The 27,966-nt window shown below is 52.2% G+C and overlaps 1 protein-coding gene across 2 annotated transcripts; it reads left to right on the top strand.

Annotated features, from left to right (window-relative positions):
- Nucleotides 1–1,075: 1,075 nt before the first annotated feature.
- Nucleotides 1,076–27,966, top strand: Plod1 (procollagen-lysine, 2-oxoglutarate 5-dioxygenase 1). Of its 2 annotated transcripts, NM_053827.2 has the most exons (19): nucleotides 1,076–1,199; nucleotides 5,617–5,708; nucleotides 6,600–6,736; nucleotides 7,099–7,262; nucleotides 8,861–8,973; nucleotides 9,885–9,948; nucleotides 11,473–11,570; nucleotides 12,385–12,486; nucleotides 13,101–13,232; nucleotides 15,788–15,909; nucleotides 17,421–17,525; nucleotides 17,787–17,912; nucleotides 18,817–18,958; nucleotides 20,019–20,132; nucleotides 20,715–20,780; nucleotides 21,376–21,480; nucleotides 22,711–22,857; nucleotides 24,485–24,610; nucleotides 27,151–27,966. In NM_053827.2, the coding sequence occupies exons 1-19, from the start codon at nucleotides 1,124–1,126 to the stop codon at nucleotides 27,304–27,306; spliced, it is 2,187 nt and encodes a 728-aa protein (NP_446279.2). In that variant the 5' UTR covers nucleotides 1,076–1,123; the 3' UTR covers nucleotides 27,307–27,966. The 2 variants fall into 2 exon arrangements, with proteins under 2 accessions (NP_446279.2, XP_038965072.1); XM_039109144.2 differs by lacking the exons at nucleotides 1,076–1,199; nucleotides 5,617–5,708; nucleotides 6,600–6,736; nucleotides 7,099–7,262; nucleotides 8,861–8,973 and adding an exon at nucleotides 8,705–8,826 and having other exon boundaries at nucleotides 27,151–27,962.

The raw sequence follows: 27,966 nt of genomic DNA, 5'->3' as shown, positions 1-27,966 counted from the left end.
GGCCGGCTTTGGGCAATGGAGCTCTTCTACTTCCCAAGTGCTAGGATTTAGGCACACCCCACCCTACCCCACCCAGCACTGATTTTACCTATCTACAAGGCTGAGAGTAGTCTGTCTTTGACAAAGACTCGTACTGAAGAGACAGCTTTTCCCGAGTAGCATTCTGTAGATAGTGTTTCCTCTGTGAAAGTCCACTTCTTCCCAACTTCCTGATTCCTTCAAGCCCCCCCCCAACCCTGCCCTAGAGTCTAATCTGTGGGAAAGAGGTTCCAGGGTCCCTGTCTGAGCTCTCTTCCGTGGCTTGTCGGATTTTATTCAGAGGCGAACGTACATGGCTGACATCTGGACCAGGAGCTCTTGCCCCAGAAACCTTTGATCAGCTTTTACTTTGAGTGTCAATGAATGGCATTGAAAAATTTCACTCCATCCATTTAACTGCTATTCATCCACGTCCACCCACCCCACCTACCCATCCATCCATCCACCCATCCATCCATCCATCCATCCATCCATTCATCTATCCATCCATCCACTTACCCACCCATCCATCTACACCCCCGTCCATCCCACAATTAACCTCTGCAGCCAGAATTTCCTTGACTATTTTCAGATTTCCTTTCAAGGGGCGGAAAGTTGAATTAAGTGATTCCCTTTTGGGAGCTGGGGCTAGACTCTTTTTTTTTTTCCCTAACAGTTCCAGCGTCTGCAGAGGTGTCAACAACTGTGTCCACTCTAGGCTTAACCGCTCACCTCTGGAATTTGGGGAACGCATAAAGAAAATGAAATCTCTAAGAGACACTGAAATGCTCTACAGATCCCATCATCGCTGTGCATGGTGTTAAGCACCCTTTTCTAGACATCAAGGCCTCGCCTTCATCGCCCACTTGGAGGTGTATGGGGCATGGACAGTCCGGCAACAGGACTAAGGGGCCACAGTGACCTGCCCCAGGTCTGGAAGACCCGCAAGCTTAAGCAGGAAGACCCTACCCGGAGGCGGGCGGAGGAGTGCGGGGCACCGCCCCCGGGGCGGGCCCCAGTGCGTGGCAGCGCTCGCCCGCCCCATCGCGAAGTTTCCAGTTCAGCTTGTGTTTCAGTGCCGGCGGATCGTCTCCAAGACTCGACTATGCGGTCCCTGCTGCTCCTGGCCTCGCTGGCCTGGCTTCTTCTGGCCCAGGCGAAGGACGACGCCAAGCTGGAGGGTGAGGGCGCGGTGGCGGAGCTGTGTCAGGCTGTCTCGCCGAGGACCCGGGTGTCCAGGCGACCTGGGCTGGAAGGGCGGGGGGAACTGGGTCTTGGTCATCTGTCCACTTGCCCGCGGGTGACTCCGATAGATCACTTCCTCTCATGGGGTCGGGATTCCTAGGTTTGTCCTGCGAGCAGAGGAGAGGACAGCCGGAGTACACCCCTCATCCACCCACGCGCGCCCCCTAACCTCATTTGGCTCCCAGAGGAGCCCATGATCAATCACAGTTCCCATATTAAGTAGCAAGGCTCCTACAGTAGCCGGGCCTCACCAGTTAAGCACCAGTTAAGCACGTTTGCTGTAAGTGTTATCTTATGTTTAACCCCATTTTCTAGCTTCACAAACTGAGGCTCCAGAGTTGATTGGTTCTCCCGAAGGGCACACAGCTTGTGGGCATTGGGAATGGCTTTATCTACCTCTCTGGGTGTGTCTGGTTCCGGAGCCCAGCCTTGAGTTCTTGTTATCTTTAGAGTAAGGGGATTTGGAGTGAAGGAGCTTAGCGAGGCATGCAGCCGGGAGTGGTTGGTCCCAGGTCGCTTGAACTCGCAGCCAGTGCTCATTCTGCTTCTCCAAGGGCTACTGGATTCTGAACTGTGTCCCGACTGCCCCACTATCCTGTCCCCCCAGCCCATGCTGGACTAGACCACCCCCAGTCCTGCTGTCTGAGACCCCACCCCATCCCAGGAGAACAGACTGTGGACCACCCAGACAGGCAAAACCAAACCAGCCACATTCTCTAGGGCATCCTGTTTCCTTCTGCCCATCCTCCTGGAGACCTGGGAGCTGGCCTAGTCGTGGTGGGTGGTAGGAGAGTGGCGGACTCTGGTGGGTGAGCCCTGTGGGTAAGAGCGCTTGCCTAGCTTGCATGCAGCCCAGGGTTTGGTTCCCAGCACTGCATAAAGTAAAACATGGCTGTGCGTGCTTATAACCCCAGTACTGAGGAAGGTTGGAGCAGGATTATCAGACGTTAAAGTCATCCTCTACTACACAAAGGGTTGAGGTCAGTCTAGGCTACATGAGACCCTGGCCAAAACCAAAATCAAACAACCCCCCCCCCAAAAAAAAAAAACAAAAAACAAAAACCAAAAAACCCCAAGGCTTTGAGACCCATGTGCTGGGAACCACTGGTTTTCGAATGCCTGCTGCATCCATGCTATTAGACACAGGATCACACACCTTCCACTGGTTACATTGGGGATGCACAGTCTTTGAGAAGCTTGGTATTCTAGACCGATACACAGGGTGGCAATACCTCATTCCCAGAGATCACGAGAGATTCCTCAGATGAGGCTGGTCCCTGAGTCCCCGTAAAGTCAAGGCTCTGGGCATTCTTTCCCAGCTCAGAGCAGCTAGTTTTCTGTAGGGTCTAATCTGGCGTGGAAGGAAGATGGATGAGAGACTATTTGGTAAGTCCGACGCGACCACGGGGTTGGTAAAGTGTGCAAAAGCCTGGTCCACCCAGTGACGGGAGCCTGGGGCCCTGTGGTAAGCCACCTCTTCTCTGTCTCACGTGCTCTCCTGCTTCTGCTGGTGTATGCCCTTCTACCCAGACCATCCAAGTTACAAGAGCTTCCGCCCAGAGTGGGAGGGGGTCAGAGATGCTCCTCACTACTGAGGACACGGTCCTTCATCCTGACCCAGCAGCGGCAGGTGAAAGCCGGTGCCTGAGGGTACTCAGCTCCCCCTCTTGGAAGGGTACCCCTCCGTGCCAAGAATGGAGGCATCACCTCACAGACACCCAGTAATTAAGATACTCATTGAGCCTTCACATTAATCTCTGAGAGAGGGCTCCTTTATCCACGGTTCCTATGGTGCAGTTGAGGACACGGAGGCATGGGGAGGGTCAATCCCCTGCTGAGCCGTCTGCTCTTACCGCTTTGCTCTACCACCCCTCTTTCACCTCTGCTGACTGGGGTCACAGTTTGTCCATCTGAGGAGATCATCGCCGGACTTTGGGCAGCAGGTGGGGAGGGCTGAGCTTTCAGGGTGCCAGGCCCATTTGGTTTTCGTGGCTGTTGAGCAGACAAAACAGGCCTTGGGGGCGGGGATGGGGGATGTGAGTGGGGTGGGGGTGGGGGTGCTATCCCAATCAACCTATAACTCCTGTTGACACTATGTGGGTGGCCCAGAGCTCTGATGGGCTTGACAGTGGACTGGAGAAGGTACCTGTACTAGGGGAGCTTGGAGAAACCCCAGTGGCTCAGGGTTCTGTCTTTAGTCAGCTGTTCCACCATGCTGCGTGCTGTGAACGTGGCTGGGCGCACCTCTGTCAGGTGGATCTGTGTGAGTTCGATGCCAGCTAGCATGGTCTACAGAGTGAGTTCCGGGACAGCCGAGGCATGTGCTGGCCTATGCTGCTCTTCCTGCCCCCTTTTGGCAAGAGGGCCTCAGAGCTGATGACCGGACTGGTTTTCCTCACCTGCAGGGAGACTTAACTTTTCAGGCAAGCGTTGGCAGCCCTTCCTCCCTTGTGAGAGGCAGCAGCTTTCTTCTCTGGGCCCCCAGGGCCAAGTGGGGAGGTTACCCCTCCACAGCTGTTTTCTTTTCTTTTTTTTTAAAAGATTTATTTTATGTACATGAGTACACTGTCGCTGTCTTCAGACACACCAGGCATCAGATCCTATTACAGATGGTTGTGAGCCACCATGGGGTTGCTGGGAATTGAACTCAGGACCTCTGGAAGAGCAGTCAGCGCTCTTAACTGCTGAGCCATTTCTCCAACCCCTTCCACAGCTGTTTATGGCATCATCTGCTCCTGCCCAGGCCCCTGAACCCATCCCACCGGGTCCTGCCAATTCCTGCTTTGAGTTCTGGCACTGATCCCTTGCTGCAGGGGATAACTTCCTGCCTAAGCAGCTGGGAGACCTGGTTTCCTTTGTTCTCTCAGCTCAAACTCCTGATGTCAAGAGGTGGGAAGGGAAAGGTCTTACCTGCCTGCTGCTGGCCTGACTAGTTTGTTGTTATTGTTACTATTTGGTTTGTTTTTGAGTGTGTGTGTGTGTGTGTGTGTGTGTGTGTGTGTGTATGTGTGTGTGTGTGTTGTCCTGTTCATTTACATAAATGGGAGTTCTGGATTCAGAGGAGCCATACCAGCCATTGAATAGTGGGCCTGTCCCTCAACCTCCATGGGCAAACATCTGAGTGGGAATCACAGGGGTTGATAGCAGAGGAAGGAAAGGGGTGCTAGTATGTCTGACTGGCCCTGGGATTTTTGGCAAGAAGGACAGAAGCCATCAGCAAGACTCAGGCTGAAGAAAAGTCATACACAAACCATAAAATGAGTCTACCCTCTAGCCACACAGAGCCATGGATACTGGACAAGGCATCCCCCTCACTGGTCAACCCCACTGATTTCTCTCATTGTGTGCCAAGTGTCTAGCAGCCCCGAAAGGCAGGCACTTTATTGTCCTTACTGAATAAGGACAATAAAGAACTGAGTTTCAGGGCCTTGCCCTGGGTCACATAGTTTGTAAGGCAGTGTTAGGATCTAAGCTGGCAGGCCAGCCCCTACCCTCCCTTCTCAAGCATCACAGCCTCACAATAGGGTCTACAGGGGATGCTGGGGACTCCCATAGACGCTGTCTTGGCAATTGCTTCTAGCACGTTCTGTTGCCGAGGTGAAGTCGCCCTGCAGACCTGGCTGAGGTCCCTTGTTAAGAAGGTAGTAACAAAGCCAGACATGTTGGTAGTGCATTCTTGGAATCTCAGCGTTTGGGAGTGGAGGTAGGAAGTCCGAGAGACAAATGCAAGGACAGCTTTGCTACCTGTTGAGTTGGGTATGGGCTTGGGTCACATGAGAACCATTTTCAAAATGAGAGGGAGGAGAGATGGTATGAGCTCCTCTGGCCACAGACATGGACAGATGGGTGGACTTTAAGTTGGTCTCTACCTCAGGCAGCCTGAACTGGAAACATGGCATTGGGAGAGTCAGCTATGCAGGGTTGGGAAGGACCAGAGTGGATGAGTATGTCCACCCTTGGTGCATGCGTAGAGAGGAAGCAGCCTCTGAATCCTGTACTTGCCATCCCCAGACTAATGCCCAGCACCGGCCAGAGAGATCCTCCCATGGTCAGCGCTCAGGGTATCCTCCCTTCCACCCCACGTGATGCCTGCACCCTCTAAAGCCAGAGACTTTGTTTCACAAGGCAGGGTGCACCCCTACCCCCATTGCTGCCTGACATATTTGTCAATTTCTACATACAAGGACGCCGAGGGAGGGAATTGGGAGACAAGGGTTACATCCCTGTTTTTTTCCTTACCCCACTAGATGGTCCGTGGCATAGCCTGAGCCCTTGACTGTAGTGGTGTGATGAAGGCCACCGTTCAAGGCTCATGTCCTCCTTTCTCCTCACCACCCCCTTCTCTGTCCACAGACAACCTTTTGGTCCTCACCGTGGCCACAAAAGAGACAGAGGGCTTCCGCCGATTCAAGCGCTCAGCCCAGTTCTTCAACTACAAGATCCAGGTGAGGGCTTCCTGGGAAAGGCAGAGACGGTGTGTGACATGTATATATGTGTGTGGGGGGGGGAGTCCAGGGGCTGGGGCATCTCCTTCCCACAGTTAGGGCTCTTGGGACAGATTTAGATGTCAAGAGGCAGCTTCCCAGGGGCCAAAGAGTGAGCTTGGATTAGGATGAAGGGCGGAGTGTGAGTAGATTCTAGGAGGTGAACGAGAGGGAGAGTGGAGGCTAGAGAGATGCGGACTGGTACCCGGATGGCAGTGTGCACCGGCCTCACTGGGAGTGGTAGTGTAGATGGCAGAGCCTGGGAACCAGCACTCCCACAATCCCACATCTTAGTGGATGTGGTCTAAATACATTCTCTGGAGTGTGTACACTGCTTGTCTGCCGGGCATAGACTTCATGTCGTTATGGGACCTGCCTGCCGGAAGTCAGCCCTCACCTCAGTGGGCCATTCTGAGTGTTGGGCACTGGGGACAGAGACGCACTCAGCCTAGTCATGGCCTATAGAGAGCTGGGTGTTATTTCAGGCGTTGCTAGATCCAGGGTCCCAGGCATCAAAGGGCTTTATTTTCCCATCTCCAGAAACAGGCTCTCTCCATTGTGGTGACTCTAACCGTAGACTCCTATACCACAACCTTTTCAACCTCAGCCAATCATGACATCCTTGCCTTAATTTTAACAATGGTCCCAGGGAAGACTCTGATAGGCCATGTTTGGATTATATGCTCAAAGCTCCAGCTGTGGGAGGGGCCGAAGGAGTGTGGATGTAGCGAATGTTTATGCACGGTCACATGACCACCACTGGCATCACCTGGTATGGAAGCAAAGATAGCCACTGCTCAAACTGGGTGGGAGAATATTTCTCCACCAAAAGCTGGGGGCCTCTCTCTGCAGTCACTGGGCCTGGGGGAGGACTGGAGCGCGGCCGGGGGACCATCGGCAGCAGGTGGAGGACAGAAGGTTCGGCTGCTGAAGAAGGCACTGAAAAAGTATGCAGACAAGGAAGACCTGGTTATTCTCTTCGTTGACAGGTGGGTGTGCGGGGAATCGGGTCCTGGGAGTTCGGAGTGGTGTTAGGGGCGGGGTCCCAAGTAAGACCTTTCCTGGACATCAGGAGGCTCCCTTGCTAAGCTTATCTAAGGTCAGAAGAGCCCAGGGTATGTCTCTCTGATGTAAGCCAATACTCCTGTTGGGGAAGAGATAAGAGGTGTGAGCGGCCGAAGATGACAGAGGAACCAGTTTTAATATGACATGGAAATGGGGCAGACAGCAGTATGTGGCGGTGTGCAGATCTGTCTCTCAGATGGTGGCTGGCATAGGATGTGAGGGGGTCCTGATCCCTGTGTCCCCCTGTGGGTGCTCTCTCTGGAGCACCTTCTTGCTTTGGCCACAGCTATGACGTGGTGTTTGCCTCGGGACCCCGGGAACTCTTAAAGAAGTTCCAGCAGGCCAAGAGCCGGGTGGTCTTCTCAGCAGAGGAGCTTATCTACCCTGACCGGAGGCTGGAGGCCAAGTATCCCACAGTCCCCGATGGCAAACGATTCTTGGGCTCTGGAGGTAAGTGGTTCTGCACAGGGTGTGGGGACCGGTGCCTGACTTCGCCGTGGGTCTTAGGTTTCAAATGCATTCTGTGTCAAAGAGAGCCTCTGAGGGGGGTCCTCCTCACTCTGTTGAAGGGCCATCTATCTATACTGGAGAAACTGAATCACCCCTGATAACCTCATTCTGCTTTCCAAAGATCTCTAGAACCCAGTGACTCAGTGGGCTCTGTGAGACCTTATTTCAAAAGACTGGACTGATGAAATTTCTCAGTGGGCATAGCCTCTTGCCATATAGCCTAACAATCTGGGTTTAATCCTCAGAACCCACGTGGTAGAAGGAGAGAAGCAACTGTCTCAAGTTGTCCTCTGACCTACAAACCCCTCGCCCCCCCCACATGCACACACACACACTGACACACACTCACTCCCCATTCACCTATACGCACAGATACACACTCACTCTCATACGCAGTCATTTTCACACATACACACACTCACATATACACGCACTCACACTCACAAACACACTCATCCCTCCACTCACCTATACCCACAGATATACACTCACTCTCATACACACTCATCTTCACACAAACACACACCCCCTATACTCACACATACACTCACCCCCCCAGCACTCCCACACATACACACACCCCACACTCACCCACACACTCACAATACACTTACACACACTCACACACACAAATGTGTAAAAAAGAAATTAAAAGCAGAAAAACAGGGTGGGGCGGGTGGCTGAGTTGGTAGAATGCTTGCCCGCATATACTAAGCCCTGGGTTCCCAAGAATTGGAGACATGGTGGCGAGAGTTCATAAGGTCATTCTTTGCTAAATGGAAAGGGTGAAGCCAGCCAGAGCTATGTGAGACCCTTTCTCAAAAACAACTAAATTCCCCTGTGTCTTCCTTTGCACACCTACACCCACTCCCATCTAGACTCATTCTCTTCTGATACTGAGCCTGGCCCTCAGCCCTTTTCAGTCCTTTCGGAGAGTAGAACCCACAGGCCTCCCCCTGCCTCAGCAGGGAGAGCTGTTCCCACCAGCCCCAGAGAGCTAACACAATTGCCATGGCCTGGCGGGGGGGGGGGGGGGGGTGGGGGGGTGGTGGTGGTGGGGGGTGGGGGTGGGGGGGTGGGGGTGGGGGGGGGGGGGGGAGGGGGGGTGGGGGGTGGGGGGGGGAGGGGTGGGGGGGAGGGAGGAGGGGGGCTAGCCCTGGGGCCAAGTGTCTTGTTTCTTCCCTTCCTGCTTCTAGTAGCACCTTGGGGCTTTCTCTCCCTGCTGGGGCTCAGACCCTGGAGTGCTGGGTGACAGTTTTTTAGCCTCTCCCCTTCTCTGATGCAAGCTGCTCAGATGATTGTATAAAAGGGAAACAGGGATCCTTCCTAATCCTCTTTCTAGGGACCTAGCGCCAAGTGGGCCCAGCTCAGTGGGTTCCATTGGTCTTGGAATGCTCACCCGGTGGCCTTAGCTGGCTTGCATCCCACCTCCCCTCAGTCAGAAGAGAAGAGTAAGGCAGTGGGAGGTGGTGGTGGCGAATAGAAGCTTCCCAGAGGCTGGAAGGTAAGCATGTGTCTCGGGCCCACTACCTCTCCAGGCTTCATTGGTTATGCTCCCAGCCTCAGCAAACTGGTGGCCGAGTGGGAGGGCCAGGACAATGACAGCGACCAGCTCTTTTATACCAAGATCTTCTTGGACCCGGAGAAGAGGGTAAGAGGTGGTAGGTGGGTTAGGGAGAAGGGTCTGGGGGAATCCTGACCCTGGATCCCACTGGCCAGGCTGCACAGGGGACAACCCCCCCGGGATCTGAGCCAGTGGGTTGGTGTCTCGGTTCATTTGGGCTGCTGTAACTAACAGACTGCCATAGACTTGGGGACGGCCATTGCCCGGTGTTCTGGAGTAACTAGTGCGCCCTGTTTGGGTTAAAGCAAAGCCTGTTGCATGATTAAGAGAAATTGCTGCTGTCACACAGGCCGGGGGTGGGGGGGTCTCTTCCCTGCATCCACATGATGACGCACAGTTGTCAGGAATTCTAGTTCCAGGGGGACCTGATGCCCTCTTTTGATCTCCCAGGGAACATGCGTATGACACACAGACACGCAGGCAAAACGCTCATCTAAAAAAAAAATAAATAAAATTTAAAAAGCCAGGCCTGATGGCGTGTCTGTAATCCTAGCATGTGGGAGACTGAGGCTGGAGGTGGGTCATGAACTTGAGGTCAGCCCAAACCGTCCTTCAGAGTCTAAGATCCCGCATCGGAAACCAAAAGTTAACGTAGTGAGGAATGAAGAACAATATTGTTAGCACTTCTCACAGGAATGTCGTGAGGATCGGATTCATATATGTATATAGGAACCCGGGACTGGAGACTGACCCACAGTGACAATATGCCTCAGCTGTCACGTGGTTAGCATCCTTATGGTCGAGCCAGCCGCTTCCTTAGCTTCCTGCCCATCTTGAGACTTCCCGGTCCTCTGTGGATGGAGCCAGGATGTGGCAGGCTGAGCTAGTGGGGGGAAGGCTCCCCATGCTGGGTGTGCTGGGGACCTGGTCTTGGCTTTGGGCCTGTCCCCGCTGGTGCCTGTCCCTGCTGCAGCCCATGCCGTCTGTCCTTCCTGCAGGAGCAAATCAATATCAGCCTGGACCATCGCTGCCGAATCTTCCAGAACCTGGATGGAGCCTTGGGTGAGCAGTTGCATTGCGAGTGGGTGGGGCCGGAGAGGAAAAGAGGTGGCCACTCAGAAGGGAGGAGGGGTGGGGCCAGAGAGAAGAGGAGGTGGGCCTTAGAGGGAAGGAAGGGTGGAGCCTGAGGAGGAAAGGGAGCTGAGTGGGAGGCTTGAGGAGTTGAGGAAGGTTTTCAATAACCAAGTGGCCCCTCCTTGGTCATTGTACTGGGCTGTTGTGAGCCTTCTGCCCAGGTCCCCAGAGACCCTTCAGATGTTTTGGGGACAAAGTTGTGTCTCCAAAGGAGGGAGAAGAGCAGCTGTTTCACTTAGGAGGAGGCAGTGACATCCTTGGGCAGGTACCTGCCCTACATGTCATATCAGTACAAGTGACCCCTTCTCCTTGGGCCCAAAGCTGGTGATGACTTTACTACAGGTCGTCCTGATTGACCACATGTCATGCTTCCCTCAGTGCTGCCCCTTGTGTCTGCAGCTGGGATGTTCTCAGTCTCTGCTGCCCCTCCCCCTCCCCCTCTTCCTTCTGGCTCTAATGAGTCAATACACTAAGTGGGGTCACTGTGGCCTCTGTGCTCCTTCCGTTCTGTTGTGTCAAGTACTTGCTGGCCAGGGTTGGGGATTTAGGTCAGTAGTAGAGTGCTTGCCTAGCAAGTGCAAGGCCCTGGGTTTGGTCCTCAGTTCTGAGGAGGGAAAAAAACGGGGGTGGGGTGGGGGTGGTGGCTGGAGAGATGGCTTGGCCGTTAAGAGCACTGACTGCTCTTCCTGAGGTCCTGAGTTCAATTCCCAGCAACCACATGGTGGTTCACAACCATCTGTTACGGGATCTGATGCCCTCTTCTGGTGTGTCTGAAGACAGCTACAGTGTTCTCACATACATAAAAGAAATCTTTAAAAAAAAGTATTTGTTGGCCACACATTTACCCCCCCGAGGAAGGGATCTCAGGGCTGGGAAGGTGGCCCAGTGGCACATTACCAAGCCTTGAAGATGTGAGTTTGAGCCGCAGAAGAACCGACTTTGGCAAGGCGTTCCATTACGTCCACATAACGTATCCGCAGACACTAAGTTCATAAATGTAATTTCAATTTTAATTTCTGCGACGGAGTTTCTCTATGTAGTCTCAGATATCTGCCGGCCTCTACCTACTAGGATTAAAGGCATGCTTGGCTAAATATAATTTTAAAAGAAGCGTGGCTGGAGAGATAGCGCAGTGGTTAGGAAGTCTTCCAGAAGATGGGAGTTGGTTCCCAGCACCCATGTCAGGCAGTTCATGGCTACCTGTTAACTCCGGCTCCAGGGGAGCTGATTTCTCTGGCCTTCTTGGGCACCTGCATTTATGTGCGCGCACGCACACACACACACACACACACACACACACACACACACACACACGCGCACACACACCAAGACCAAGTCTTTAAAAACAAAAAGAAGGAATTCACAGATGGGGAAACTGAGGCTTAGAGGGTGAAGCAGCTTTTGCAGAGCCGAAGCCCTGGCCTCTCTGCCACTGTACTTTCCGATCCCCAGATGAAGTCGTACTCAAGTTTGAAATGGGCCACGTGAGAGCCCGGAATCTGGCCTATGACACCCTCCCAGTGGTCATCCACGGCAACGGGCCCACCAAGGTACGGCTGGGGCCCAGCCTTAGGGGAGTGTGGGAGGAAGCCAGAATCCCAATTCTTCTACTGCGATTGTTCTCTCTGGGGGAGCGGCACTGTTTGGGGTCCTTTGATAAATGGTGTCCTGTTTCTCTATGGTGGCGGGCAGGTCCATCCCTGATGGACCACAGAATCCACAAAAGAGGCCACTGTCCCACCTAGGCTTTGAGGAAGGTTCCAGAACCATCTTGGGCTGTCGTGATAATGGCAGTCACATATTCATTGAGTGAACACGTATCGGGTGCCTGCACCAGGGACCAATCTGTCACATATAGGAGAGTCCCTTCTTCATGGTGGAGTGGAAGGGGCTGGAGGCAGATAGTGTCTGGGGACAGCACACCCGTGGTCCCAGAGGACTGGTTTGTGGCTCATAGTATGTTTGCCTGTCACCAGCTTTAGAATCCTGTGGGTGGGGATCAGGAATTTAAAGTCATCTTTGGCTACATGGTGAGTTCAAGGCCAGCCTGGACAAACTGAGATTCTGTTCTTCCCTCCCCCCAACTCCCCTCTCCCTAACCCCCAACCCCTAAATAAACAGAAAAAAAATGCACATCTTGGCTTCACCCACCTCTGCTACCTGGACTCCTAGGAGGGCAAGTGTCTAGGAATCTGGGTTTTTATAAGCCCCTGGCTCTCTATAGCCAGGATGCCCTCCTGCATGACGGAGCATTCCTCCAGAGACAGGAAAAGATAGTAGGCAGGGAGATGAAATTTGCTATTTTGGCAGCGGGGTCTGTGGCCGGCTTGGCTCCTCTGAAACCTTGCATCTGACTCCCAACAGCTGCAGGTGAACTACCTGGGCAACTACATTCCTCGATTCTGGACCTTCGAAACGGGCTGCACCGTGTGCGACGAGGGCCTGCGAAGCCTCAAGGGCATTGGGGTAAAGCCTGGCATGAGCTGAGGGGGACAGTTGAGGGCAGTCGCATGAGAGGTGGGGAGGAGGGGGTGATCTTGACTAGAACGATGCTAAGGTGAGAAGGTAAGGAGGTTTTGTCTGTCTGTGGGTCACCCAAGTCCAGCTTTTCCCTCCTGATGTCCAAGTTCCTTTCTTCTCCCTGGCCCTTCACACCCCTATAGTGTCCTCCTCTGCTGTGAGCCCTCGTCATCAGTTATGGCCAGGATCTGGTGTCGTGCTATCCATTGGCCTTGGTAGGAACCTGGGGATTGGTGGTACCTTTTTTTTTTTTTTTTTTGGTTCTTTTTTTCAGAGCTGGGGACCGAACCCAGGGCCTTGCGCTTCCTAGGCAAGCGATCTACCACTGAGCTAAATCCCCAACCCCTTGGTGGTACCTTTCTTAAACAGGCCTTACCATGTGTCCTGCCAGCCCTATGCCTGCATGGCCTGCTTCGATCTGTGACCTGGGCATCTAGCCTCTCAAGGCCATGTGCCTCCACCTCAGGTGTCCCAGGGCTGTGGTAGGGGCGCGGCGGTGGCGGCAGCGGCCGCCAGTGACTAGAGCCTGCTCCACTTTTGTTCTGTCCTTCCCTCTGCAGGATGAAGCTCTCCCTACCGTCCTGGTCGGTGTGTTCATTGAGCAGCCCACACCATTCCTATCCTTGTTCTTTCGGCGGCTGCTGCACCTACGATACCCTCAGAAACAGATGCGGCTCTTCATTCACAACCAAGTGAGTGGAAGCTACCCTGTGGGGCTCGGCTCAAGGGCCCAGCCTCGTGAGGTGGCCTAAGACCTCTGAGGATCTCAGTGAGCCTGGGCAAAGTGGAAGTGAGCAGTGGGCTGCGTCCCTGAATCACTAGGCTGTCTAGGCCGGGCAGACTGGGCTTGTCACCCAGCACTGTGGCTTTTCTTGGTTGTGTGACCTGGGGCATCAACTTAAACTCTCTCCTTCTGACTTCTCACCAGTTGAACCGAGGTCAGCACTGCGCTCATCACCTAGAATTGCTGCAAACATTAAAAACAAGTTAACCTATGAAGTGCCCAGAAGAGTAAGGGGGTCAGGAGGAGCTGGGTAGCTACAGAGAGGGCTGAGGGGCAAGGTTTGTAAGTTCAAAGCCAACCCTGGGCTACACAGTGAGCTTAGCCTTCTCCCATTAAAAAAATTGTTTTTTTAATAAAGGGGTAGGTAGCTCAGCTGTAGTATACTTGCCTAGAATGTGTGGGTTCTAAGTGTTTTGACTTTTAAAATTATGTGTATATGCGTGTGCTTGTAAACTTGAGAGTAGGTGCCTGTGGAAGCCAGGTGAGGGTGTTGGACTCCCTGAAGCTGGAGTTGCAAGTGGTTATGAACCATCTGACACGGGTGCTGGGAACCAAGGCGCAGGTCTTCTGGGAGAGCAGCAAGCACGCACTTACTTACTTACTTACTTACTTACTTACTTACTTATTTATTTATTTGTTTATTTATTTATTTATTTATTTTTAGCCCTCCCTCCCTTCCTCCTTCCCTCCCTCCCTTCTTCCTTCCTTCCTTCCTTCCTTCCTTCCTTCCTTTCTTTCTTTCTTTCTTTCTTTCTTTCTTTCTTTCTTTCTTTCTTTCTTTCTTTTTTTGGAGGCAGGGTTTTTCAGTGTAGCCCTGGCTGTCCGGGAACTTGCCCTGTAGACCAGGTTGGCCTGAAACTCAGAGATCCACCTCTCTCTGCCTCCCGACTGCTGGGACTAAAGGTGTGCACCACCATTCCCAGCTCAGCAAGTTCTCTTAATGGATGAATAGTCAAGTCTCTCCAGGCCCGAGCCCCTGGGTTTTACCCTCAATAGTAAGGGGAGTGGAGGGGGAGAGGCTGCCGTTCACAGGTAGTGTGTAGTGGGTAACCTTGGGTCTTAGTTTCCTATTTGCTGCTGTGACAAAACACTATGACTGAGGCAGTGTACGAAATAAATCACAAATGGATTGGGCTTATGATTCCAGAAAGTTAGAGTCTGTGGTAGTGGAACAATGGTGTGCAAGAGCTGAGAGCACACGTGTGGAGCCATGAGCAGCAGGCAGAGTGAGAGAGTAGTAGGGATGGCAGAAAGCTTTTGAAATTTCAAAGCCCGCCCCCGCCCCCATGACACACCTCCTCCAGCAGGGCCACGCCCCCAATCCTTCCCAAAGAGTTCCGCCAACCGGGGACCAGCTATTCAAACATAGGAGGCTATGGGGGCTCTTCTCATTCAAGCCACACCTTGACTGTTGTCATTTTTGTTTCTGGACTCCTTAGTGCCTTCTGGGTTTGATTTGATGACAGTCAAGTTGGGTTACCATTGATTTAGGAGCTTCAGGGGACATGGGTACAAGCCCTGAGCCCTGAGCTCTGTGGGGAGCAGGCCTGGTGGCTAAGCACTCTTCTGGCTAGGTAAAAAGCCTTGTCTCTCCTCTACTTTGATGTGTCTTTGACTGGCCAAGTCTTATTTAATCTATGGGGCCTTTGTCCCCTCTGAGCTTTGCTCAGATGCCTTGCCTGTGTCTCCCCTGTATTTCTTTATCTTAGTTAGGGTTTTACTGCTGTGAGCAGACACCATGACCAATGCAACTCTTATAAAGGACAACATTTAATTGGGGCTGGCTTACAGGTTGAGAGGTTCAGTCCATTATCATCAAGGTGGGAGCATGGCAGCATCCAGGCAGGCATGATGCAGGAAGAGCTCAGAGTTTTCTATCTTCATCCGAAGGAAGTTAGGAGCAGACTGAGCATCCTCAGGCAGCTAGGAGGAGGGTCTCCAAGCCCACCCCACAGTGACACACTTCCTCCAACAAGTCCACACCTTCTAATAGTGCCACTCCCCGGGCCAAGCGTATGTAAACCATCACAATCTTCCAGCTGTAATGAGATGCCTGTACCAGGGAACCACAGTCTCCCATTCAGCTTGGCTCCCTTCTTGACTTACCCACATTCACTTCCAATGTACATCAAGCCCCTACGGACAGAATGGCGGCCGGACACGCATCCCAGGATAGGGGCCCCAGGTGCAGACTGCCAGATCCCTCTGGTACACTGGTTAACACGACACCCCAAAGGTCATCAGGGTTTCTGGATGTGGGGGTCTTTGGGAGGAGGGGATGTCCTGATGACGGAGCTGAGAAGAGGCCAATGGGGCAGAGCCTGGCTGGGGAAGTTGAGCATGGAGAAGGTCAGAGAATGACCTGACAGAGACGCAGATGGCATGAGTGTGTCAGAGATAGCACTCTGGCAAGTGACAGGGGTGCTGCGTCTCCATCTGTCCCCTGCCTCCTCACCACCCTAGGAACAGCACCACAAGCTTCAGGTAGAGCAGTTCCTGGCAGAGCACGGCGGTGAGTACCAGTCTGTGAAGCTAGTGGGTCCCGAGGTACGCATGGCCAACGCAGACGCCAGGAACATGGGCGCGTGAGTCACTTCTGGGTCCTCTTCATTCGTGGCGGTGGGCAGATGGGCCATGGCATTGGGGGCAGCAGGCTGGGAATTCAGACGGCTCGGTCCCCAACCTAGTCCTAACCCCGTCTGGGCTTCAGGGCTTTCTGTGAGATGAGGAAGTGGTCTCTGTCTGGACAACTTGGGGGCTCCCAGGCAGTGTCATGTGGGTTTAGAAGGCAAATTGGAGATAGACGAAAGGCTGCAGGGCTAGAAAGAGATCGAGGCTGACAGAGAAACAGTCTCTCACTATTCATTTTTATTATTAGACATACGGTGACTTGGTAAATGCATTTACCTCCTGGCTGTGGGAGGGTAGGTCCGACCTCATAAAGTTATCCTCTGACCTTCATAAGCATACTGTGGTGCACTCACATGCTAATACTCATTAAAAACAAGACTCCATTGGTCCAGGTTTAGGGACCAATGTGACACTGTGTGGTGCGCGGTGACACTGTGATCCTAAGCACCATGTAAACTGGCTATGGTCACACACACCTGAAATCTCAGGCGTGAGGGTCAGGAGTTCAAGGTCATCCTCAATTCTACAGCTGGATTAAGGCCAGCTGGGGCTATGTGCTGTTTCAAAAGAATGAAACTTATCATCTCGGTCTGGGGCCGGCAGACTCCCTTCAATCTTCCTATAAAGTACCGGATAGGAATCGGCTCTTAGCGGGTTCCATCGCCCTTGCTGAGCTGTCTGCCCATGTAGCATGAAGATGGCCACCGATGTATAATGAATGAGTGAGATTGTGCCCCAGAAGGACTTTTATTAGGGACACTGAAATTTGACTTCTTCACAGGAAGGTGTAATTTTCTTCTTTCCCCCTCTCTCCTAGTCATTTAGGAACAGAAAACCATTCTGGGTGGAACGGGAAGCCTCAGACTAAGGGGCCATTGCCTTCTGAGCCCTGGACTGGTTAAACAAAAGGGATCTTTTAAGGGAGGGTTTTCAGCATTTTGAGGCAGGGTCTCATGTAGCCCAGGCTGGCCTTTAACTCACTGTATAGCCAAAGCTGCCCTTAAACTTCAGATTCCCCTCTCCCAAGTGCAGTTTCTTACAGGTGTGCGCCGTCATACCCAGGGGTGCGTTTGTTTGTTTTGTTAAATCTGGGGTGCTAGAAATGAGCCCGGGACCTCACACAAACCAACCAAGTGCTCTGCTACTCTTGTGTACCCCAACTTTCATTGCTCAGTTGCTCTCAAGACAGGCAAGGTTAAGCCCCATCTGAAGGGCTGGGCCTCCACCAGCTTAAGACTTTGCACTACCAAGTCCTTAATCCGTAAGCTCAGATGCCCGCCCCATTAGAGTTGGGAGGGGGACCTTTGAGATCCCAGCCTGCTCCTGGAGTTCCCATGAGTTCTAAGGCCCTTTCCTCCGTACATCATAAAGCCAAGCTGTGGTGACAGATGTGGTATCTTCTGAGAAAGCTCTGGGACCAGCCTCTCCCTTCCTCTCCCCTTCTTCATCCCTTTTCCTCTCACAGCGACCTGTGCCGCCAGGATCAAACATGCACCTACTACTTCAGTGTGGATGCTGACGTGGCCCTGACCGAGCCGAACAGCCTACGGCTCCTGATTGAGCAAAACAAGTGAGACTGTGGGCGGCCTCCTGGGCTAAACCTGGTCAGGCCGGGAGGCCCCTTTGCTTTCTACTCCTTGGGGCTCCCAGCCTGACAACTTCAAAGGTTGATAGAATGGCACCTTCCTGTGTCTGTCCTTAGCACAGGAGGGATGAGGTTTCAAATGAGCCGGGCCTGCCCTTCCCCAGAGATCCCAGCATGCAAATCACAGGTTGCCAGGCTCCTCCCCTTCCCCATCCTCAGTCTGGTCTGCCTGTGTCCCCCACTCAGGAATGTCATTGCTCCACTCATGACCCGTCACGGGAGGCTCTGGTCCAACTTCTGGGGGGCACTGAGTGCGGATGGGTACTACGCCCGCTCGGAGGACTACGTGGACATCGTGCAGGGCCGTCGTGTGTGAGTACCCATGGCCTTCACCTCTTCAGGGTTTGTGGTACCTCTCCCCATCATTACTGTTCTGGTCGTGCTGAACCCCAAGCAAAGAGGACTAGAGTCAGACACACAGAAGAATCCCTGAAAGGCATCTTGGGCTCCCATGCCCAGGGGCAGGGAGATCAGCACTGTTGAGTTTAGGACTTAACTCAGTAGTAGAATATTTGCAAGCTCCTGCGTTCAGTCTCCAGCACCGAAGCAAGAGAAGAAAAGTCCGATCAGATCTGGCAAGATGGCTCAGTGAGTAAGGGCACCTTTTGCCAAACTTGACAACAACGTGAGCTTGGTCTCCGGGAACCACATGGGAACAGGAGCGAGCCAGTTCCCAAAATCTGTCCTCTGATCTCCACCCATGTCCCCTGGCTCATACATGCACATCCACATGTATGTACACAAAATAAAAACATATAAAAACAGATTAGCACCCTCAAATGAACACCCCACCCCCAACATTGACTATGACCTCAGGTTCAATAGACTCAACTCTTTTTTTTTTTTTTTTTGGTTCTTTTTTTCGGAGCTGGGGACTGAACCCAGGGCCTTGCGCTTCCTAGGTAAGCGCTCTACCACTGAGCTAAATCCCCAGCCCAATAGACTCAACTCTTGATTCTCCTGCCTTAGTCTCTCAAATTCTGGTATGACATGGGTGCCAGCACACCTGGTTTATTTATATTTTTTTTTCTTTTTTTTCCGGAGCTGGGGACCGAACCCAGGGCCTTGCGCTTTCTAGGCAAGCGCTCTACCACTGAGCTAAATCCCCAGCCCCTTATTTATAATTTTGATACAGCCTTTTCTTCCCAGCTCAAGGCTCCCAGGTTTTGAGCCCTCAGCGAGCCTGTGACCCAGTCGTGTCTTCTCTCTCCCTCAGTGGCGTCTGGAATGTGCCTTACATCTCAAACATCTACCTGATCAAGGGCAGTGCCCTGCGGGCCGAGCTGCGGCACGTAGACCTGTTCCACTACAGCAAGCTGGATCCTGACATGAGTTTCTGCGCCAATGTCCGACAGCAGGTCAGTGGGGCTTTGAGGGGGGTGTACTTGTGCCAGGGCTGTGGTCCTCCAGCCTTGACCGGCACACTAGGCCGTCTTCTTGGGGTAGACAGGAGCTTCTCAGGGCACCAGGGTGAGACTGGTCCTTCTGCCTCAGTTTCCCGGGTTCTGGGATTACAGACATGTGCGCCCACACCCAGCTTGTTTGTTATTTTGATAGAGCCTGAAGAAAATGGAACTTCCTGCCTCAATGTTCTCTGGCAATTATGCCCGAGACATTTATGCGTCCTCATATCTTGCCTCATAGCTCTTATTTTTCTGCTTTGGTTTTTTGGGTTTGTGTGTGTGTGTGTGTGTGTGTGTGTGTGTGTGTTGGGATCAAACTCAGTGTCCCGAGTGTCTCATTAGTGTGAATTTTCTTCCTATGTGTGTGTGTGTTTGTCTGTGTGTGTCTGCTTATGTGTGTATGTGTGTGTCTGTTTGTCTGTGTATGTATCTGTCTGTCCATGTCTGTGTGAGTCTGTCTGTGTGTGTATCTGTCTGTCCATGTCTGTGTGTCTGTTTGGCTCTTTGTCTGTGTCTGTGTGTGAGAGAGGGGCTGTGTGGTGCATATATCCCACAGCATGCACGTGGAGCTGAGGAAACTTCATGGAGTTGGTTTTCTCTTCTTGTCTTTACGTGGGTCCCAAGGACCGCACTTGGGTTGTCAGGCTTTTGCCCTCTCTCCAGTCCTGGTGCATTTGTTTTGCTGTAACATCGTGGTTAAGTTTTCCCCTGTGATCCGACTGTCCGATCACAGCCCTTGGGAGCATTCCTGCCTTCCAGGCTTGAGGCTCTGAATTCAATCCCCAGTGTGGCAAACAAGAAAGGGAGGAAGGGAGAGAGTCCATTTTCTTTTACTTTACTCCTCCAGGAAGCCTTCTCTGATTGCATCCCAGGGTGGGGCTGTGCTGGGTACTGGGGACACCCACTGTACTCACAGGTCTTCAATCTGGTTGAATCTGGCTGTGGGGCTCTGCCCCCATCCTCTGGGGTGTGCAGGGTGCGGAAGCTTTTCTGTCTACCCGTCAACTCTCTGTAGGAGGTGTTCATGTTCCTGACCAACCGGCATACCTTTGGCCACCTGCTGTCGCTGGATAATTACCAGACCACCCACCTACATAATGATCTCTGGGAGGTGTTCAGCAACCCTGAGGTAAGACCTGGGTGGTTGGACCTGGGTTGGAAGTCAAAGAGACTCCAGTTGGTTGATGTTGTCAACTGGAGACTGCATGACCTGTTCTCCACAGGTCCCCACTCACCTCCAGGGCCCTAGTCTAGTATAGAGGGACACATTGCCACCTAGTGGATCGGGGAGCCATGACTTAATTGGGCTCTTTCAACCTTCCCGCCACCCTTATTTCAGTTCTAAAATGGGTCTTCCCTGGCTTGGCTTACCCCCGAGGGTGTTGCCTTGATCAGAGGAAGCAGCATTTGTGACAGTGTGTGACAGTATACATAAATGATGGGGCATGTAGCTGACATGGGCATTTGTACATGACTGAACACAGACACAGATAAACACATGTACATATATGTGCAAATGTGAGATCCTGTGAATCCCGACAACACTCCCACACCCAGCAGGCACATCTAATTTGCCTCTGATGAGGTCATGCCTACTCACGTTTTGGGGGCCTGCGATCTTTGGGAGCCACCAATGCTTTTTTTGCGTGCGGTGACCACAGCTGACCCAGGCCGGGCCTGGGAACCCCATTCCATGTCGCATTCTCTACAGGATTGGAAAGAGAAGTACATCCACGAGAATTACACCAAGGCCCTGGCAGGGAAGCTGGTGGAGACGGTAGGGGGGTTCATAACCCACACTTGCTGCTGTGGGAGCATATGGGGGTGGGGTTTCAATATGTGTGTGTAGGGGGAGGCGTCTGTCTGTCTGCCTGCCTGCCTGCCTGCCTGCCTGCTGCTCTGGCAGTGCTTGGGGTGGATTGGCCTCTCCAGCAGAACTTTCCAGCCGAGGGCTGTAGATCGTTTGACAAGAAGGACAGAACCGCTGAGCATGATGGGGTGAGTCTGAAACCCCAGAACTCAGACGGACTGTCCCCAAATAGAGCCTCTGAGGCAAGAGTGAGGGATGGGGCTCTCTTCTCACTCACACCAGTAGTGTCTGCCCAAGGTGCACACTCTCCCCAGCTGATACCGGTAGCAGTGGCTGTCTGTAACCTTGGCTGGAAAGTCTGTCTGATCTGTCTTTCTTCAGCCCCTCAATCTAACCAGCATCTGCTGAGCCCTTACTCCTCGGGGACACTCAGAGAGTTCCTCGAGGATCAAGGAGTGGGCTGGGGGAGACTCATGAGGAGCCCTGAGGGGGTTCCCACATTCTGAGGACGACATGGTGCTGTCACTCTGGACCCCCATGATGGAGTCTTCACTCTTCCCAGCCTTGTCCGGATGTCTACTGGTTCCCCATCTTCACGGAGGTGGCCTGTGATGAGCTGGTGGAGGAAATGGAACACTACGGCCAATGGTCTCTGGGTGACAATAAGGTAATTCCTGGGAGGCTGCGGGAGACCGCCCTTCTAGGTTCTTCTAGAACCTACTAGCCAGTCTGCCCAGGACCCTTTACTCTCAGGCTGCAGGCAGGCGAGTGTACAAGGTTTAGAAACAGGGTGTGGAGGTTCCCAAGCAGACATTGCCAGTCGTGTGGCTTTGATCTGCCTTAAAGTGAGGTGCAGAGTTTTTATTTCCTGGCTTGTCTGTTGAGTGCTTCAGCTTCCTGCCCCGGGCAAGCATTTGAAAGTGGGGAGAAATGAGCCAACACGGTACAAAGGTCATTGGGTACCAGGTCCACGTTCATCTGACATCTGACGCAAGTGGCGCGGTGAAGATTGTCCGGAGTCCGTGCCTACACATGACTTGGGAACTTTCAGCGTTGCCCTTAAAGACACACGCGTTCCTAGGCCTCTGTGCCTCCGGTTGGCTGAACTCTGACCCTACCATTGGACTAACTGAGCGGGTTTCCTGCCCAACCTATTTATTTCAGTGTCTGGGAAGATCTCTGCTGTAGTGACAGGGACAGTTACGGAGCCCAGAACCTCAGCGATGGTAACTCCTGTATCTATGCCATTTCTTTTTTTTTTTTTCGGAGCTGGGGACCGAACCCAGGGCCTTGCGCTTCCTAGGCAAGCGCTCTGTCTCTGAGCTAAATCCCCAACCCCATCTATGCCATTTCTAAGGGACTTACCGTGTAACTCAGTGGCAGAACACCTGCTTAGAGTCACAAGGCTCTAAATCCAGTTCTCAGCACCAAAGACAAACTCCCAAAGCACCCATGCACCGTCTCTTAGTTTCTGAGGATGCCTTACCTGGATCCTCAGCTCAGGATCTTACAAAGCTGCAGTTGGTGGGTCTGCTGGGGCTGTTTTTTTTTTTTTTTTTTTTTTTTTTTGTCTGTGGATTGAGTGAGGACTCATTATAAGCTCATGATGTTGTTGCTGGAATAGGCCAGTTCCCTGAAGCTGGGGAACAGAGCCATGACCTACCTGCCTGCTCAAGATTCTCTGTTAAAAAGGCTTACCTGTTAGGTCTGACCACCCAGGATAACCTCTCTGTTGATTAACCCAAAGTCAATGGATGAGGACTTTAACGCTCCTCTTCTTTGTCATATAATGTCTATCCTGTGCCAAGGTCAAAGGGAAGGAATGGGTCAGAGCCCGGGTATCAGAGCCTGGGAGTCTGTGTGGAGTCTTAGATTCTCTCTCCGTGGTCACTTCCAGGACAACCGTATCCAGGGTGGCTATGAAAACGTGCCCACTATTGACATCCACATGAACCAGATCACCTTCGAGCGGGAGTGGCACAAGTTCCTGGTGGAGTACATCGCCCCCCTGACAGAGAAGCTGTACCCCGGCTACTACACCAAGGTGGGTCTGACTGGAGGCACAGGATGGGGAGTGAGGGGGACAGTTCCAGCTTTAAGGAGAGGCTAGATGGTTTGGTCTCCAAGGAAGAATGATATCTCCACCCCACTAAGGGAGGTATGAAGGAATGTGTGTGGAGAGAGAGAATGAGAATGTGTGTGTGGGGGGTGGGGGGTCGACACAGAGCCTCTGGGAGGGGCCATGAGAAGCACCCATGAATCTGGCATGCAATCTTAGGCTCTGACTGTGCCTCCTGTGAATCTTTCATCCATCCATCCATCCATCCATCCATCCATCCATCCATCCATCCATCCATCCATCCATCCACTCACCCATCCTGTCTGACTGTCTGTCTGTCTGTCTATATCTATCTGCACTGGGAATTGAACCTAGGGCCTTGCATGACTGGACAGTCAGTTTACCACAGAGTCATATCCCCAGCTCTCTTAATTTTGTTTGTGGTTTTGTTTTTGTTTCTTTGGTTTTTTTTTGTTTGTTCATTTTATCGGAAATAGGTCTTTCGAGACAGGTCTCTATACAGAGCAGTCTTGTCTGGCCTTGGCCTTGGGATGATCCTCCTTGTTTGGCCTCTTAAGAGCTGGGATTACAGGTCTGAACCACTGAGCTTAAATCTTGGTCCCCTGCTTTCTTCTGTGAGACGTGGTCTCACTAACTTGCTCAAGCTGACCTTGAACTCACTTTGTAGCTCAGGCAGGCCTAGGACTTTAGACTCCCCTGCATGCCTGTTTGCTTTAGTTAGGGTTTTAGTTCTGTGAGCAGACACCATGACCAAGGCAACTCTTACAAGGACATTTCATTGGGGCTGACTTACAGGTTCAGAGGTTCAGTCCATTATCATCATGGTGGGAGCCTGGCAGCATCCAGGCAGGCATGGTGCAGGAGGAGCTGAGAGTTCTACGTCTTCATCTGGCGGTCACTGGGAGAAGGCTGTTTTCCAGGAGGCTAGGACAAGGGTCTTAAAAGCCCATGCCCACAGCGACATAACTCCTCCAACAAGGCCACACCCACTCCCAAAAGGCCACACCTCCAAATAGTGCCATTCCCTGGGCCAAGCATATTCAAACCACCACACTGCCCTTTTCTTTTTCTTTTAACTCTATGTGTGTGTTTTGCCTGCATGTATGTCTGTTCACCACGGGTGTATAGTGCCTGTGGAAGACACAGAGGTGGTCAGGTTCTCTGGGACTGGACTGGAGTTGCTGAAGGTCGTGAGACACCACATGGGTTCTGGAAATCAAACCGTGGTCCTCTGGAAGAGCATACCTTCTCTAGTGTACCTGGGTCTATTCTCAGAGAATCGGCAATGTATATAGTAGCCAGAGAGGGAAAACGGAGTTGGACTCCTTCCTGCTCCCACTCTGCCTTCCTTTCCTTTCCCTCTTCCCATCCCCCCTCCCCTTACCCCTCCTCTCTTCCCTTACACTCTTCCTGAGACTCTTCTGTGCTAGCTGCCGTCCTAGGCACTGGAGAACGTAAGCAGCCCCATCCTCTGGGGGGTGAATACTACAGCAGATTAGAGGGGATCCCACAATGCACTCTGCCTCTCCTTGCCCTTAAAGCCCCTTTTGACTGATGTAGGCTTTCTCACCCACCCCCTGCCCTATCACAGGCCCAGTTTGATCTAGCCTTCGTCGTCCGCTATAAGCCTGATGAGCAGCCTTCCTTGATGCCTCACCATGACGCCTCTACTTTCACCATCAACATAGCCCTGAACAGGGTTGGGGAAGATTATGAGGTGAGCCAGGACCTCAGGCCTTGGGGGATAGGCTGAGGGAACAGCCAGGCTCTAGTGAGCTAAACCCAGTGCTTATGAAACGGACAGTCCCAGGGCTCAGAGGGAGATGGTGCTAAGTATGTGGGGAGGACTTCCTGGAAGGGTAAATCAAGGCTCCACTTGGCAAGAGGAAGTGTCTTCACAGGAACCCCGACACACATTCCAGAAGGTCTGGGCAGTTTTTCTGCATCTGGCCTTCCTCAGGAGCCCTGTGTCCCATGAGGTTTCCTCACCTCTGTTTCCTTCTGTCTTCGTGTGAGTTGTGAATACAAGCGAGGGGGACCCAGGTCACAGCTTACCAGAAACCCCAATAAATCCCGAGTGACAGCCACTGGTGAAGGAACTGAGGACTCTCCTCATAAGGAGGAAGAAAGTTTCTTTAGGAGTATGGAGACTGTTAGCCTTGGTCCGGGACACAAAACTGTGGCTGGAAGAAAGCACTAGGGAAACCAAGAAGTCATTGAGGTCAAGGGAAGCTAGGCTCTGTGCAGGGCATAAAATAAAGGAAAAGAAAGAATGTAATATTTAGGAGGAAATTTTTGTAATATATGTATATATTATACATTATATGTAAAATATACTTATTGTATGTAATATGTTATACTATATAAAATATACTATATGAAAGACCCTCAGAGAGAATCTTCCCTCAGGAGGGAGATCCTCGAGCCCAATGACCAGTCCGAGTCCACAGGCTGCAATCAGCAAGAGGGCCTGTGAGTGACCTAGCTTGGGCCTCCATCCACGTCTGCCTGTGATTTATAAAAAAATGTGTTGAGACATGGTCTCCCCATGTAGCTTTGGCTGGCCTCAAACTCACAGAGATCTGCCTGACTCTGCCTCCTGAATGCTGGGCCATCGAGCCTGGGTACAGCTATTTTAAGTTCTTCTGGACTCGGCCCTGGAGTAGGTAGACAGTGTGAAGGACACCCATGAAAACAACTGTGTTGGGACTGCAGAGGTGGCTCTGGGGATAGTGGGATTGCCTGTTGTTCACCAGTCTCTGTGTTCACTGTGGCACTATATAAAACCAGGCATGGTGGTGCACACTGGCAACCTCAGCACTTAGGAGACAGAAGCAAGACGTTCACAAGTTCAGGGTCACGTTCAGGTCCATAGCAAGGTCCAGGCTAGCCTGAGCCACATGTGACTCTGTCTTCAAAACCAAAATAGTTATTGTTACAGGAACTTACCAGAGGGGACCACTCAGACAGTTTATAGCTAGTTGAAAACTGGTTAGGACCACACCTAAGTGTCTGGAACACAGTTGGTTTTTGTTTTGTTTTGTTTTGGTTTTTTGAGACAGTTTCCCTATGTAGTATCCCTGGCTATCTTGGAACTCATCGCTCTGTAGACCAGGCTGGCCAGTAAATCAGAAATCCTCCTGCCTCTGCCTCCCAAGTGCTGGGATGAGAGGTGCCCAGTATGAGAACTTGAGTTTTTTTTTTTAAAGGCAGAAACCAAACAATGCCATCTCACTTGGCAGCTGCAGGGAGCTTCATAGACATAGACAGTTTGAGAGTTGGGTAATTTTCCATGGGCTTCTCCATCAAGGAGATCACAGCCTAGCTAAACCTGGAGGGGCCTCGGCACTGTTTTGCCCTATCGCGGTATATTTTAAAGAACGTAACAGAAGGAAGTTATGTGTGGTGTAGGCAGTGACAAGAGGTTCTCAGTGAGTTCAAAGCCAGCCTGATCTATATATGGATTTCCAGGATAGCAAGGGCTATGTAGAGAGACCCTGTCTTTTAAAAAGCCAAAGGAAACAAATTAACAGTGAAGCAATATAGCCTAGAGCCAGGAGTTCTTAGCCAGGAGGGGTTTTGACTCCTAGGGAGCATCAACCATTTTTGAAGATACAAGTGTCAGACTCTGAGGTTGTTAGTAGGACTGGAGGCCAGGATTGCCCAGGACAGCCCAGGGAACAAAGTATCAGTAGTTCTGGAATGAGTAATTTGTCCAGGAGCTACAGAAACCCAGGGGTTCTCTTGCTTCCTAGGCATCTGTGCTCCTGCTGAGCCACAGCCCCGAGCAGTACTGAGCTAAATGTATGAGTGAATGTGTGTATATGTTGTGTCTGCTTTTCAGACAAGGTCTCATGTAGCCCTGGTTGGCCACGAACTTGATATGAAGCTGAGGCTGGCCTTGAACTCATAATTCTTCTGTCATAACCTGTTCAGTGCTGGGACTACAGGCCCACACATAGCTAAACTCTCAGAGTGTTCTTCCTTATCCCCATCAGTTATCCACAGAAGCAGAGCCTGAGGTTTAGGGGAATTACAAACTTAGAAAAGGGTGAAGGATAGTGGTGACTTTGCCTGGGGATGCCTGACTCCCGACTCCTGGAGACGTCAGCCTCTGTATCTCCTAGTGCCTTCTCAGGCATTCCCAGATGCTCAGTGCTGAGGGGCCCCTTGGCCATAATAGAATAGAGGACTGGGAGCTGTAGGGACAGGGGATTCGAACTGAGGAAGAACTCATGGATGCTTCCTCTCTCCTAGGGTGGAGGTTGCCGATTTCTACGCTACAACTGCTCCGTGAGAGCCCCAAGGAAGGGCTGGGCCCTCATGCACCCCGGGCGGCTCACACACTACCACGAGGGGCTTCCCACTACCAAGGGTACCCGCTACATTGCCGTGTCCTTCGTCGATCCCTAACTGCTTGCCCAGTGCCTGCTTCCATTCGACCTATCTCTTCATTGACAACCACTGCCTAGCAGCCTCTGGGGCCAAGGAACCCAATCCGACCTCTGATTCCTGAATTCCTGTTGCTCTTGAAGCTGCCAGTTGGAAGGATTGGGTGCAGGCCAGAAATGGGGCACCCCCTCCAAGACTGGGGCTGCCCGTGGTGCTCCCACCAGTCTCCGGAGATGGTAGCAATGTTTATCTTCCTGGAGTTCCTAACCTCCCTTCTTCTCTGACTTTCCCTGGGGCCAGACTTCTGCTGGAGAGTTCCTGGAGAGTCAGAAGCTTTGCCTAGAGGACTTCTAGAAGAGCTAGCCCCCGGGATCCTGTTTCAAGATTCAGTGCCACCAAGATCTGGGTCAACCAACTTACCCCAACTTCACCCCTGCCTGGACTGTTGATACGCTCTCTTCCAGGTTTTTATCACCGGAGCAAATAGTTGTCTCTATTGAGACTATAACTCGAAATCCTCCCGGAGGGGCAGGAAAGACATCTGTGACAATGCTTGGCTCGCTGCTGACCCTGCTTGAGGGAGGGGCACATGTTCACACTGTACTAGGTCACCCTGCCCCGATGCCTGTGGGGACAGGGACAGAGATGAGAGTTCTATTAAATTTTGTTCAAACCACTGTA

The sequence above is a fragment of the Rattus norvegicus genome, chromosome 5 (genome assembly GCF_036323735.1).
Source record: "Rattus norvegicus strain BN/NHsdMcwi chromosome 5, GRCr8, whole genome shotgun sequence".
NCBI classification, from domain to species: domain Eukaryota; kingdom Metazoa; phylum Chordata; class Mammalia; order Rodentia; family Muridae; genus Rattus; species Rattus norvegicus.
This window is presented reverse-complemented; position numbering and strand designations above follow the sequence as displayed.

Excerpts from the sequence above, each read along its gene's own strand:
- Plod1 (NM_053827.2), top strand. The coding sequence starts at position 1,124 with ATGCGGTCCCTGCTGCTCCTGGCCTCGCTGGCCTGGCTTCTTCTGGCC. Across the intron at positions 17,526-17,786 it reads CTCCTGATTGAGCAAAACAA|GAATGTCATTGCTCCACTCA; the intron begins GTGAGACTGTGG and ends TCCCCCACTCAG. Across the intron at positions 24,611-27,150 it reads GGGTTGGGGAAGATTATGAG|GGTGGAGGTTGCCGATTTCT; the intron begins GTGAGCCAGGAC and ends CCTCTCTCCTAG.